Source organism: Dendroctonus ponderosae, unplaced genomic scaffold (genome assembly GCF_020466585.1).
Source record: "Dendroctonus ponderosae isolate FM_Combo_2020 unplaced genomic scaffold, Dpon_F_20191213v2 Dpon_F_20191213_3, whole genome shotgun sequence".
In the NCBI taxonomy this organism is placed as follows: Eukaryota; Metazoa; Arthropoda; class Insecta; order Coleoptera; family Curculionidae; genus Dendroctonus; species Dendroctonus ponderosae.
This window is the reverse complement of record NW_026018508.1, coordinates 5,795,396-5,810,861: the sequence shown is the minus strand read 5'-3', so window position 1 is coordinate 5,810,861 and position 15,466 is coordinate 5,795,396. Positions and strand designations below refer to the sequence as shown.

The window sequence follows — 15,466 nt, the reverse complement described above, 5'->3', positions numbered from 1 at the left end:
TTTGGAATAAGTTTATGTTTTACTCAAAAATGTTTTTTTTCCCAGTTGACCGGATATGCGTCTTGCGATAAGTTTGGCATTATTTTGCCCCTGGTTGGCCTGTAGATCACTTTTTGTCTCATATAAGCTTGCATTTTACGATATTGTTGCATGTAATATTTATTCGAGAGAGTTTCTGGATTCTGGCTTCGATTTTTTAATTTTCTAGTTTAATTTTTTTAATTACTCAAATTAATTTAAATTCAAATATCATACTTGAAAGAATGAAATTTTCTACAGTTAACGGTTTTTATGTCAAGTCGTTCTGCTGTGAATTATACTTTTTGTTGTCGCGTAAGGCAATTTTTGAATTTCAATACGAATTACATCCTAAACTAACCGTGATTTTTAAATTTAAAATCATTTTCCATTCAGGTATTCAACATCAACTAGTCAAGTTTTCCATAGAAGACTGTGTTTTGATACAACTTTTATACAATACAATTTAAGTTTAAAAATGGGGAACAATGATGCGAAAACGCCTCAGATTGTCTGCAAAGTAAATTTATCTGTTATTAGTGCTCTACTGCTGTTTTTATTAATTATATAATAATTAAACAAAAAGGCCCAGAATCCAGACAGTGCATAAAGGTAGGTGGAACTTGCTTATTATTGCTTTGTGATGGTCTGCCAGTGATTCTGGCATATTTATTTAGATTTCGCGCGATTTTTCCAAATTTAAAACTTTAAGACATATTAGTTTTTTCAAATCATTACTGCCAGTAAACTCCCGATTATTCCAGTTCTTTGACGTGCAGCGCGTCCTTCAGACTCTATGTGATCCAGATCAAGGTTTTAATTAGACTAGCGATTGATTTTTTCAATTTAAGCCACCAAATGGCGTTAAGTTTGCGGAAATTTAGGGAATTTCAGCGGTCTGAATTCGGATGGCAAATTATATCGTAGTAGTAGATGGCAACCAGGTTTGTAGTTTCTATTTTGCGATTTTCCATACTCATGCTGCTCGCATGTGCAGCTTTGCTGATTTTATGAAGCGGCTTTTGCGGATTTTACTTCAATTTATGGGGCGGTTTTGCTGCGATTTTTTGGAAAAGCTGGCTAAATATTAACTCCTCCATGCAACGAACAAAATTGGTCGTCGACTCTTTGTATCTTACCTATATTTTTAACTCACCGCGACGTCTCTTTAAATCACAAGCATTCACTGGTGACAGAAAGCGGCGGAGACGGGATCGCCATTTCGTCTTTAAATTGTTCATCGATATCTTTAGCTGGGTGGCAGAAGTCCACAAAAGAACTATGAGCCAACACTGATGCGTTCTTTGGCATGGTGTTCTCCCCACCATTGGAGTGGCCGAGCTTGGCCATATTCAGCAAACCCCTTAACTAAGTGTGGGTTGGTTCAGTCATGGCTTAGAGTTCTTGTCAAAAAATAGATCGGCCAGAGGAAGTCCTAAGCTCCAACTCTTTTTCCAATCTTTTCTTCAAGTCCTCTTCCAAGGTTTCAAAAAGGGAGTTGCTTTGTCAGCTCAGCCTCCTCCTGTAAGCTTTTCAGGGATGCCAGAAAGTTTAACCCGAAGTAACAAGGAACACAACGAAGAATCCTTTAATTGTAAATTTAAAAGAATGCAAAACCATAGATATRGTTAAAAATAAAAATCAGAAACTAGATTAATCAAATTAAAATCTCGATCAACCGTCTGTAAATATCCACGGAGAGTGGCGACCTGCACGACACTTTGTATACGGAGTGATTTGCCTGCCTGTTAACTGCAGGATGAAAGTTGGTAATAATAATAGTGCTTAATAAATTATCGTTAGAAACTGAGTTTTACCAGCTTAGCTGATGCGTTTGAACTTTGATTTAATTGTGGTCTATGTGCATCACCAGTATTGTATATTTTCTACCCATTTATGAGTGTTAAATTAATAAATAAACAGTACTTGAAAGGTTTACGAAACACATACAAAACAATAATAGTAAGATTATTATTAATTAACTTTAAAATATATTCAAATATTAACTAATAAATAAAATAAGCAAATTTTCAAAATGCAGTATACATTTCTAAAACTGAGCTTTCTGTATGAAACATAAAAAGTTAAATGTAAAAGTAACGGAGGTACGAGTGAATAGGACCACAATTCGCTTTTATGACACAGTTCGAATAGGAATGGAAGAGAGCAGCAGAAACAAGTATTTAATTATACTAACTAAACTTTAATTTTTACATTCTTAATTTATTTATTTGAAAGAAATAGATAAGTATTACATAATTCAACAGATCATAATTTTGCTTATTTTAATATATTATTCCTAAATCATAAACGCAAAGATTTCAGTAAGTTTCTACGTTTAGTACAATATACATTCTTTGTATGCTTATGTACAGAACTCCACTAAATATTGACATAAATACATATTGCTTAGATAAATAAGGTGAGGTTTTAAAGTGTAGAAACTTAAATCAAACTTAATGCTATTTATAATACAAAAAACATAAAAAAGTTTAAGAATTTAGGGAATGCTTTTGAATACAGAGTTCGTACAAATAATGCCAATTTCTTAATTATTGACAACTGTGTATTTTAATTATTTATACAGTGCAGAAACATCCGGAATATTGTATAACATGATAGTACCGAACTAGATATAGATAGCTTCATCACATGAGGGAGAATTCCAAAATGTAAATCAAAGCTCTATGCTAGCTTGTTTTTAATAATAAATGTTTTAGTTCTCGTCTAGTTTATAATTATCTTAACTTAACTAAAAAATCGGAACAAAAACTAGAACACTTATTTTAGCATCGTATGTTATACAAGTAATCACTTACATTGAAACACTATACATAGAATTTTCGTATTATAAACGAGTAATAATTGGTCCTTATGTGCAAAGTAATATTGCTTATCTGTAAAAGAGAATGGCCGTAATCTCAATTTCTAAAAAGGTATTTACTTTGCCTCAATAGAAATAAACATTACAATACAGTATAAAGAATTCTCAAAACAATAATGTTTCTTATATAATGCAACCTAATGCATCCATCCTCTAATTATGCATTTAACATGTAAATATGAATGTCTAAATAGTAGATATACATTTGGAATATAATAAATGTCTAAATTTTAACAAATACTTCATTTTAACAATCACTATTTCTATAAGCCACTACGTTATTACGTGCACGACTAATTGAATTGATTTCATAAAATGACGTATTTTATAATTTCATTATAAGACACCGTTAAATGGTACTGCTGGCTCAACTTCTTCCTAAATATGTTTAGGCTTACTTAGTTGAAGGCTGTTTCCAATTACGCTTACAAAAATCTCTTAACTTCGTTAAATCTTGCTATTCCTTCTGGTTAGAGAAAATGACGAATTTTATTAAAGGAATTTTTCCATCACGATAATGGACATATTGTTGAACAGCCATTTGTATTCCATCTCATCTACCACTGCCTTTCAACTATTATTCGATAACGAACTGATTCGATGAATATAATAAATCAATTAATAAAAACAAACTGGTTTTCATCTGCTTCTCAAAATATAGAAATGTTTTTACAATAGAGGAGATATTCTTAAATATTTGAACTGGACGTTTTTTTCCAGTTCATTTTTCACTCAATAGAACCCCGGTTAATCTTCTAATTGTTGAAGCACTTGATAAGGAGGTAGTATGCGCTTTACTGTGTTTATAAGTATTTCTATGAAAAATTGCGTACAGCACACTGATGTAACGGAAGTGATTTGACATTTTTTTTTGTAAATAGCAGCTAAATCTGTAACAGAACATTGCGTGTCTAAAAAAGGTTCTAAGAACGCTCACTGAAACAGACACAAAATACAAACAACTACTAAGCAATATGTACATGATTTTCGATATTAATCGATTCGGTAAGTATTATTAGTTGATTTAAACCCAAATTTGATAAGTAAAGTCAATTCAATTAGTCAATGATGTTCGTGCAAATACTAAAATATCTGGTCAAGTTCATAATACTCTAAATTCTAGTAGGATATTCGTAGAGATAGATTTACAATTGTCGTTTTTTGTTATTTCCAAATTAGAATCTTAGTATTTGCGGTGTAGTTTATGGCTACAATACAAGGGGAAAAAACGACAAATGTAAATTGGCTACATGGTCTCAAGCATGGACGGTAGGGTGAGAGATATGATCAAAATTGTTACTTCTATAAGACTAATTTTTGGTCCATCTACAGCATATTTTTTCAATATATTTATACCCTTAGATACAAGTAATAAAGATCGTTAGCTGCTTAAAAACCTTAGGTCCCATAACGTTGAAGACATCACATGAAAAAAGTACTGCTCTATTAGAAAATGTATAGGCACCATCCGTAATAGATATATGTATAGTAGATATTATTTAGTATTTTTTGAAATAAATTGGTGTTGTTTTTAATCGCCTTACAAAACTATTCGAGATATATATTAGCTTATCTTCTGACTCCCATTACATCTTATCAAAGGAGATCTTTTTTGAAAATAATTAGTAAATATGAGAAACTGTATGTATCTCGTATTTACAATTATTTCATGTCAATACTGATGCATAATTTTATACTTCCTACCAGCAAATCTATCCTAAATCAATGGCTGATAAGATCAAAATTAAAACTTGACTATTCAGATAAAGTTGAGTCAAATTAGGGTAATATCAGTCAATTATTAATATTTTTAGTTAGCAAATAACAGCAATTTCTCTGGCAAAATAGGCCTTTAGAAAATAATGTTTCAAGTAGCTAGCTGAACTATTAGCAGTTTACTTTGCAATACTTTTGGTTCTCAATAGTTTTTTAATCGCTTTACAAGGAACATTTTAGTGCATCTAGTTTAACAAGATCGACTAAAATATAATTAACGCTGCTATTGAAGAGATTAAAACTACGATTGGTACATTAACATTTTTCTCAATTGTAATATTTCCAAAATTTACCAGATAAATTGAAGAATTAACGAAACTTTTTTATTGGAATTATTTATCGTTTTTGTAAAGTTTGTCATTCTTTTTATTAGTTGTCCTACCCAGACATTTGTATTTGTATTAAAAAAGTGACTAGTCAAGGCCCACATTGGATTGTATATTAACTTTGTAAAACTAATATTTCGTTGTTATGCAATTTGATTCAGCCAATAATACAAATACTCATGTGTAGAAAGGAATATGCAATCAGCTCTTACTAGGTCTGCATGAGTCCGAATCTGACCATAAAAAGCCGTTTTAGATTAAAGCGTCAACTGAACTAAAAAGAATATCGCTTAAACTACGAAAATAAATAACAATAATATTCGACTAAAACTCCGTTTAGTGCACCATTCCCGAGTTAGGCGGCGGCGATCCGAGATTATCAATTTCCCTTTGCGCCCTACTAATTTTGCTTTTGTCTTTCGGCGTCTCTTGTTCACCGGTTTCCATTGCAAACATTTTCATTTTCTCTTTAAAACTCAATTTTTCTGGCACTGGGGTTGTTTCATTCTGGCTTTTCTTCTGTTGTTCGGCTAATCGTCTAGCTCTGGGATCTCTATACACTTCTTGGGCACCGATTACGCCCGGTGTTGCGGTTGCAACGTTCAGACTGGGATCCGTCGGGGTCGTGGGGGAAGCCAGCATAGATTCTGCCTGAAGAATGAAGCTCTGTAAAATAAAAATTTACACCTTTAAAAAACACTGCTTCACGAGAAAACTAATGGGTATTTAAATTATCCTGGGTGCGAAAAAAACGTACCTATCAAACTTGTTGTTTCTTAATGGAACACCCTGCATTTCAATACGAATATCCGTACAACAAAATAAAGGTTGTGCCAATACTGCATAATATAGAAACTTTGAACCCCTTATGGCATAATGTAAAGAATGTGTAAAAAGTGCAGCACAATAAAAAAAAATATTGGACCACTTGAGTAGTTATTCATGCCACATATATTAGGATTTCGATGTAAACTTATACCGGATGTATGAAAATTATGTTTTGAAACTCAATAAATTCTGTTACAAAATGTTGCCGTTTCTAAGTGGGTCATTGTGTAGATTTCTACATAACATAAAAATCATTTTTATATGCATTTTCAAAATTGATTATTATGGGGATCTTCTACTTATACAGTTATTATCGGGATTATAGGCTTGTGACGATAAGAATTTTCACATGGTAAAAAAAATCACAATAGGCAAGGACCAGGTGGAAAATACTGGTGAGGTTCCAACTTTAAGAAAGAAATTAATTTAAACACGAACACACTGGAAATGGTGAAATGTGGATGCAGCTTATCGGTTGAAAACGAGTTTTCTTGCGATTTGCGGCGAAACGTGACTTAGCGAAGAAGGCCCAATGGCACAGTTGTAGACAATAAAGCAATCCAAAATCATAGTTCCAAATTCACTTTTTTCTCGCGCATAAATGATTTAATTTACATGAAAATTTGTAAAAGTATGTTATTTTTGGTACTGATTAAGCATTATTTTTGGCAGTTAAGAAGACGACTAGTTTTCGCGTTATAGACATTTTCCAAAAAAAAATACACTTATCTTCCACGAACAATTCTTTGTCTTGACCTTTGTGGTGCAAAGTACATACGGGATAATTGTAATTGTTATAATGTCTACTTTAAAAAAGTCCCTGTGACCTGATGGTTTATTTATCGTTGAACCGCTGAAAATTGCGCAAAACTGAAAAGTCCCTCTTAATCATGATTTGATTAATTATTTCAATAATTTTCTATTTTCTTCATTATTCTTGTTAATAGTTGACTATATATATTTACATAATACAAATTTATTTAATGTAAGATTACAGTTGAAATAATTTTATTGCAGTAAGTAGCCCAAACTATGCTAAAAATGAATAAATAAATAACATAAACTTGCTACAATTCTTTACTTACATATTTGCGCTGAAATACAACTATGATTAAATATATATTTGAAATCCACTCTTATGATCACTTATAGACCTTTGAAGTACAAAAAAATTGTTCGTGGGAAAGTGGAGTACTTTTATCGAAAAATATACCTAACTCGAAAACTTGTCGCCATCTGAACTACGAAACAATCATGCTTATTTAACACCAAAATAGACATCCTTTTACAGATCTTCATGTATATAAAATCATTAATATGGGAGAAAAAATTACATAATGAAAAATCGTTTTTTTTGCCATTTTGAATGTTAATTTCAGATTATGTCAAAAAGTGTTAAATACAAAAGTTTTTAATTTTTTTTATCTACAACTCTGCCATCGGACGTTTTTCGCTTGGAGGCTACGTATCGCCTCAAATCGCAAAAAACCCGTTCTCACCCCATAAACTGCATCCCTATAACCAATATTTTCGTGTTTTTTGGAAGCTGGAACCTCAACAACATTTTCCACCTATTAATTGCCTGTTATTAATTTTTCGCCCAAAAAAAATATGTAATTAATTTAAATTATGCATTTTTTTCGAAACGGACTAATTGTGCTACAATTTCCATTGTCCAATACCAATTGTACTATAATTATTAGATTGCTGCCAATTTTTATACACTTAGATTTTGTTTTCTAAAAAAGCGGTTTAAAATTTTGATTTTTGTAGTATATTTTGTATAACGTTGCACTTGGATTTCTTTCAATTAACAGTCATGTTTAGTGGAGCAGCGACATCATGTTAATTGGGCAATTGTTTTTAATGTCTGTTTTCGTTGATCTTGCAATTCACGTTTCTTAAATTACACAAAAAACAAGTCAAAATTTGAAATAAACCCTGAAGGAAACCTTATAAAACGTATGTAACAAAATATATTATATGCTACTTACATTTGGATCCTCCCTTGCATTCTCTTTCACTGGTAAAGAAGTCGGTATGGGCGATTGTTGTTGAATATTATTTTGAGTCGACACTGGATCAAATGACACGCGTTTCGAATCTTTTCCGCGCATCGACATAACAGCAAAACTAGAGCCCCTGCAAAAATATGCAGTTCAAGCCAAATTATTTAATGATTGCTGAAAATCAATTCGAAAATTAACAGTTTCTGAGAATTTGATTTAGTTGCAACAACAAATATTAGTACCTCTCTGGAGGAGGAGGGGCCAGAATGGGTTCAGCAGGTGAAGGTGGTCGCTGATTGGTGGCATGACTTTCCCTCGAGATAACATTGCTTTGAGCCGAAGGCGAAACTTGTGAATTGTTTCCTCCTGGTTTCAAAATTGAAGCCGGAGGAGGCTGTGTTTGCTCCTGTCTACTGGAAACTGTCGTAGAAGGCACTGTACTTATCACGGTCTGACTGGAGACAGGTTGAGGCATGTGAGGCGTTGGAGACTCCTACAAACAAATAACAAATCGAATGTGTTCAAATCGAACAATTTTTTCTAAAAGCATTTGCTGGTATCCACCACACAAGTGTTACTTATAATAACGGAAACAATAGTTTATAATTGTAATAATATTTGGATTTCTACCTTTTCGGTCTCATCGTCGTCCTCTCCAGCTGCTTCTTGAGCGCGTCTTTGGAATTCCCTTTCTAATTGTAGCACCCTGAGCTGCTCCTCCTGTTGTTGCGTCCGATAAGGTAAAGTCATCAATTCCCTTATTTGCTGTTCCTGCCATTGCCGTGAGACTTCTCGTCTTGCTTCTGAAAAATCAAGTCCAAATATAATATTCTCAGTCAACAAACAACAAGTTACATACCTTGTTGTCGTTCTTGTTCTTCTCGCGCCCACGGATCTCTTGGAGGTTTGCTGTTGGTAGTTGGAGACATCGGATACAATGCCATTTTTGGCGGGTCTTGATTAGAAGCTGTGTATGTGGTGGGAGCTTCCGGTGAAGTCGGAGAATATAATGGATGCGTATTGGTAGGTGGAGGAACTGGAGGCGATTCTGGCCTTTTCGCTGGCTTTTGAGAATTATTTTGAGGCCGATAGGTTGGAGAATTGGGTCCGTATGTTTGATAGAAGCCCTGGTTCACTGCGTAGTTTTGGTTGTAACCAGCAGGTAACGGTTGCTGGTTTTGGTAGGTTGGGTTTATTGAGAGGTTTTGCATGGATTGTGCCATCTGGTTGTTGTAGTAGTGCTGCTGCTGTTGTTGCTGCTGATAGTATGCATTGGGGGGCATTTGGGTTAACACCCGAGGTTGAGATGGTTGTTGTTGGTGTTGCTGTCTCCTCTTTAGCTGTAATAGAACGTTAAAATTTGTATATTTAATTTTTCCACCCAGCAGTTCCACTCACCTCTTCACCCATTTCCGTTAATTTTGCTTGGCCTCGCATTAGCCTCTCCTCGCCACTTAAGCGGTGCTGCTGATCTTGACCGGGCCGTAAAGGTTGATTTATATCGTGTGCCCGTATATTGCCACTGCTAGCATAGCGCAGCATTTCACCCCGAAGAGCAGGTTGTTTAAGCGCATCTTCACTTCTGGAATTTCGAATTTCTTGGTGCCTGAGAATCCGTATGAGTTTCATCTATATTTTTTTTACAAAAGTTAAGAAAGATTAAGTACCTATTGAGATCTTCACTGCCTCTGCTGTTTTGTATCTGTGCCTCTGAAATGCGAACGTTGTTAGTGCTTGGGTATCGCATTATCTCATCATGTCGCGTGTTATGGGACTGACGCAATAGATCTTCTCTTAACAAGCCGGTATTTGGTGTTGCATATCCTAAAATAATTAATCGTATTATAAAATTTCGTTTAGTGTAATTCAATTTTTTGCTGTTAAGGGTTGATTATCTTTTACTCTACCAACTAGTCCAAAACGAGTGTCAGCTTATAGAAGCAATATAAATGATCAAAATGTACTTTCAAAGTAGCATATCACGAAATTATGGCAGTGTAACAAAACTGCTCACCAAAACAGACACAGTTACACGGACAAACTCCCAGTAGTTTTGGAACTCCATAAATTCTGATTTCTGCTAGCGATTTGATTTCTCTTTGAGGCGTTATTTAGGGCAATTCTTTTTAGGCAAAATCTTTTATATATATGTATGTATATTAAATTAATCTTTGCAAAAAATTAGRGCTTCAGATAAAGTTTCTATCGGGTGGCAAATGATCCAAATGCCCCCAGTTGGACAAAAAACGTTTTTTTTGTACTTCAGCACCAAAGGCTTAGATCGCATATCCCGGAAAAGTTTTAGAATTTTTTGACCATCTCGGTTATTTACAGAGTGGCCTTAAAAAAATTACTTTTCTGTCTTGCAGTAATAACTYCTTTTCTCTTKAACCAATTTTCAAAATCTAGGAATGCTGAAATTTAAGTTGTTGATAGACTTGCGAAAAAAATTCAATATAGCGAGTTAGCGAAATATTTGAAAGTGAACTTCACTTTAGTTGAAAGTTTGCTAGAATCACAGATTTAGGGGGCAATTCTGATTTGAGTAATTTTTTATGTAATCTCTGTATATCGAATTTTCGTCTTAGATTCATTCGTATATCAAGTTTTAGCTTCAACATCAGCTCAAATCGTGAAAATCGATCCAAGAGCAGAAAATCTATCGAATTAAGGCCAAAAGTGGATTTTTTGAGACCACCCTGTAAAAGAGGTCCTAAAATTCAAAAACCGTTTCGAGATTTTTGGTTTATCATTAAACGTTTGGTATTGTTTGCATTTTCCACCCTGTAAAAAATGTATTTGAGGTTCAATTTTTTACCAAAACAAATGGGGCTCAGTAACGCTGCAAACAGAAACCAAATCGTCCAGACAATCACAATTTATCCACTTCCAAAGTTTAACTTTGGATGAGGTTAACGTAGGTAACGTTCATTTTGTTGAGAAGTTTAGTTAGGTAAGTTAGGTATTTATGGTTTTGTTTTGCAATGAGACTTAACTTTTTTCTACTATATTATTTGCTATTATTTCTTAAGTAATTTATTATTTACAATCAAAGGGAACTATTTACTTTKTAYTRKYYWCATATGGTTTCGAGTAATTAAAGATGTTTTTTCAGTTTTTWCAATAAAGTGAAAAAGTGATTTCGGAATATGGCACTTTYATAAATAGAGTTTTGATAAAAATGTACATTGAGTAGCAATTTTCAGTTTATACAGGGTAGCGAAGAATTATTAWGGCATAATAGTAAACTTTTTTWMAATACRAAAACCTTATTTTAGTTTCTTAAGAAATTGTAAATATAGGTGAAAGTTCTATTATACAAGAACTGAAGAAACTTTCYTTCCTCTTACATAAAACAGGATGGGCTCAGCAAAAAAAAATRACATTGTTGTTTAAAAAATGCATACTTAMAAATGGAAATTGTCGTGCTCAACCGATTTTCCGACAAAAAAAAGATGCGTTTTTCAAATAAATACTTTTGGAAGATCTTTTTTAAGAGGCCGCAGAGCCCAAAGTGAAGCCAGAGAAGATTTGATAATATGAAKTACTTAGACTAWTTTGTAACTATCTGTATCTTAATCGGTAATATCTATTGAAMAGCCTTTAGAGTAACTTTTTGTTAAAAAAAATCGCTGACCAAYGAAGTRGATAAATTCAAACGAGTGTCGAATTAATTTTATTGTTAGAAATCAMATAGAGYTTACAGAATGTAATGCAGAGAATTACAGAAATATTGGATATCGGTAGCATATTTATCACAAAATTAAGTCATTTATGATTGTCTTTTTAAATATGACTTATGTAATTTTTTTATTTTACTTTTTGTTATTTCTTATGTAATTTATTAATTACAACTGTAGGTACATATTTTAACAACAATTGGTCTCGTGCTATAATTAAAAATGATTATTTAGGTGTCAAGCGATTTTCCGGAAAAGAAAGAAGCGGATTGTGCATTTTTAAGATGTCGATAAGTCCAAAGTAAAGTCAGAGAAATTATTAATTATCTGAAGTACTAAGCCTATTTTGTGCATACTGTACCTGGAGAGTAAATTTTTGAACAAGAATTTCATTGCCTTGAAGACTGAAATATTGAATTTTGCTCTATTTCTGCTATATTTACCTCTTTGGTCAATCCGGGGATCCACCCTTTCTTCAAATTTCTGCCCGTTGCTAGGACCAGCACTGTTCAAGCTCGAATTGTACATGGCATGTTGTTGTGCACTATTTGCTTGAGAATAGTTGTTAGTTCCATTATTCATGGCTGAATAGTTTGTGCTGTTGCTGTGCGTTGGCGATGGATATGGCTGGCTTGAGTTCGCATATGACGAGTTATATTGCTGTCGATTTAGTGGGTCATCGACAGCGCCTGGATAAGCTGGTTGAGCCGGTTGTCGAATATAAGGCTGCTGTTGTTGTGATTGAGGTAGTTGGTGCTAATAAAAAACAAATTTGTTTAGAGAAAATCGACGTGATAGATAGCAGATATCAATAAGGAATTCTAATCCACTTACTCCATAATATTGTTGTTGTCCTGGGCCGCCAACATTGGGATAACTGCCACTGAGTCGGCCGTTATCTTCTTGTTGCAGTCGCTGCATGGAAGGTGGACTTTTCAAATTTGGTATCGATTGGTGGAGATTAGGGCGATTAAAGTTGGGCTGCGCTTGATTGGTGGGATAGTATGCCGAAGAAGGGCGCTGGGAATTCGGAGGGGACGTTATAGATGATTGTAACGAATTCTGGGAGGAACGAAGGGCAGAAGTCCTGAAAAATTACCCCGATTTACACATATATTTTACGTAAGTCAGCATCCAGAAATCCTACCTGTCACCTAGTTGCTGAGGACTGGGCTCTTTATTCCTATAAACACTAAGATTCTGATAAAATCCTCCATCCTGTTGGTTCAAATTGTGAGTGGAGCGACTTCGTACGGCTGTTGGACCGATCGGGCCGTTTGAAAGTCCAGTGGGCGGGTTGTTAGTGTTTATACTATTATTCGAAGATGTTCTACTATACCTAAATAGAAAATATATGTGGATAACAAATATCACTTACACAATGATAGAAAGTTGGAAACAGAACACTGATCAATAGAGAAAATCAAATGAACTGCTTACCCATCAGCTAAGAAATTATTTGGTTGACTACCAGAGGCCCTTTGTTGCTCCTGTGTGGTCGAATGAATCTGGTGCAATGCAGGAACGGATTTGGATGAGGGAATAGTGCGCTCAGAGTCAACTCGAGTAGGCAAGTCACGTTCAGACATTCGCCTGGGGCCTAAAATGTACAAGTTTAGTTTAAATTCAATTCGTCAAATTCTGATTGAGCATTCAGCAATATGTGATCGATTCGATAATTTTGTCCATTATTCGGATTCTAGATCAGATTATACCTGGTGGATAACACAAAGGTGAATATAGAAGAGATTCTGATTCAATTTGTTTATAGTTACCACCAGTCATAAGAATATTCATACACAGAAAATAGATCTAATTATCTACATTTTCTATACAGATAACTCGCCCAATAAATACGGGAAAAGTATTAGGTATAAATGCGTTATGAATACTCAATCATTTGTTACAGACATTATTCTACAAATAAAAATAAATTATTAAGATGTGCTGAATCAACAAAAATCTAACAATTAAAACTACAACATAAGCATAAGAGAGATTCTAAACAAGGCAACTATTTATAAATTGGCGAATTAAAAAAAATATATAGTGAATACTATAAAGCGGAAAAGTTTGTATACTGCAGCTAATAAAAAAAAAACTGAAGTGCGCCAAACTGTATCGTAAGCTTACGATGAACAAGACAAGCAGAGCCAGAGGCGGGGAAAAAACCGGCTGCTAACCTAGCAGAAGCGTGCTGCTGCTGACCGCCAAAGCAAATACCATCGCGGCTCTTGATGAAAAATGGATCGTTGTCGTTTTCTTCCGTTATATGAAGATTTGAACAACATCTCGATTGTTCGGGCATAGTATTCTGCCTGTTTAATGTTTTAAATGGCGTTTTGTTACCCAGCCATTTCCTACTTTTTGGGGAATTACCTAAGGAATACTGTTTGGCGAAACCTGGCCGTTGTCGAGGCATAGGAACTATTTCGGCTCTTGCAATGTCATCTGATTCTGATTCGAAGCCATCGCATTGTGAACTAAAGCTGTCTTGAAAACTATTCGCAATTTCGTCATGAACTTGAGCAAAACAGACCCTTGTACATGGCTTTAGAACTACCTGTGAAGCATCATTAAGCCCATTTGCAAAAGAAATTTGTCCTTCAGAAACGCTTTCTAGAATGTTTTCTTCACTGATGCAAGCACAACTTTTCGTTTTCCGGTTTGTTTTGGGTGAATCCGAAGAATTTCGTAAAACTGGACAGCTCTTTTTAGCATACTTGCAGCATTTCTTCACTTGCTTCCTTGGTTTTATATCTGAGCAACTTTTCCAAGTTTTGGGCATGTATTTTTTCCTTAACACAATAATCTTTGGACTTTTCGGTCTGCCGCTTTCACTATTCTTTAGTCGTTGACTTCGAAAACTGCCTCTCCTCGTTACTATGTAGGAGTCGGGAAATTTCTTTGGTTTGCGCATTTGCGTTAACCTTTCCAGACTGTCGCACCTCGTTAAGTCGCTGTTCACAGCGTTGTTTGGTTGTATAGTTTCACTGTTTCTTCTAGAGGTGAAAGTAGATTTAAGTTGTTCATTCATGCGTAAATTGTTGATGTTCCGCCAGCAGTCGTTATCAGCATTTTCCTTCAGCGAGTCGCTAGACGTTTTTGTACCATTATAAGATGAGGATTTATGAGCATCGTCTAATTTCTCTCTACTATTTTTCAAAATGCCCTTAAGCTTCTGAGGGCTGTTTGCACGTGAAGCAGCTAAGTCTTGAGTGCTTGACGTAATGGTCCCAAATTTCGGAATAAAATCAATATTAAAAATACAATTCCTATATTTGCATTTGTGCAAAAAGTCATCCTCTAGTGATGTAGTTGATAGTCTAGATTCTGAACTATATTTTCCGAGAATAATAGGCTTTTCTCGAATTTGCCGTCCACATTGGCGACTTTTCGGCGATAGATCTGGCTCTGACAAAAACTTCTCACCGAACTTGCCGAAAGAAGCGACGTTTTCGTCATCCCTTGTGATACTATCAATATTATCCGTACTTTTTGATTTATTTAAATTCATATTGAATTCGCTTTTCGAGTCGGAACCGTTTAAACTCCAATCGTGCAACAATTTCAAAATTTCCAATCGCTCATATTCAGTCAGTTTATCATTTAAGTTTTCTTCACTCACACTTTTGCTCCTACTGCTAACAATGAATTTCTTTTTGTTCAGCGACGGATCACTCGTTGCCTTATTGTCTCTTTCCAAGTTTTTTGCATGTCGCATCTCAAATGGACTTTTCCAATGCTTTAAAGGAGTATCTGGATCTAGTTGACTGAGATCCAAGTTAGATTCGTATATGCAGCTGTTAATTGATGAAGTAGAACTGGATAGATCTATTAAAGATGTAGAAGTGGCCTTCTGGCGAGATAGTTTCTTGGTGCCAATGCTCAGAAACTTATCGATTTCTGATATTGAACTTATATCCACGTTACTGTTATTAACAT

The 15,466-nt window shown here is 34.5% G+C and overlaps 1 protein-coding gene across 5 annotated transcripts in view; it reads right to left on the bottom strand.

Annotated features, from left to right (window-relative positions):
- Window positions 1-2,220: 2,220 nt before the first annotated feature.
- Window positions 2,221-15,466, bottom strand: part of LOC109540285 (afadin) — a 153,462-nt gene continuing 140,216 nt past the window's right edge. For 4 of the 5 annotated variants that reach the window (XM_048665236.1, XM_048665238.1, XM_048665240.1 and 1 more), the window contains 11 exons: window positions 12,962-13,121; window positions 12,669-12,860; window positions 12,356-12,608; window positions 11,965-12,277; window positions 9,509-9,665; window positions 9,240-9,447; window positions 8,701-9,181; window positions 8,472-8,644; window positions 8,084-8,334; window positions 7,827-7,974; window positions 2,221-5,670 (listed from right to left, as the gene is read on the bottom strand). In XM_048665236.1, the coding sequence (XP_048521193.1) occupies window positions 5,341-5,670; window positions 7,827-7,974; window positions 8,084-8,334; window positions 8,472-8,644; window positions 8,701-9,181; window positions 9,240-9,447; window positions 9,509-9,665; window positions 11,965-12,277; window positions 12,356-12,608; window positions 12,669-12,860; window positions 12,962-13,121 (2,666 nt within the window). In that variant the 3' untranslated portion in view covers window positions 2,221-5,340. The remainder of the gene's footprint in view (window positions 5,671-7,826; window positions 7,975-8,083; window positions 8,335-8,471; window positions 8,645-8,700; window positions 9,182-9,239; window positions 9,448-9,508; window positions 9,666-11,964; window positions 12,278-12,355; window positions 12,609-12,668; window positions 12,861-12,961; window positions 13,122-15,466) is intronic. The other variant, XM_048665237.1, reaches the window with a different exon arrangement.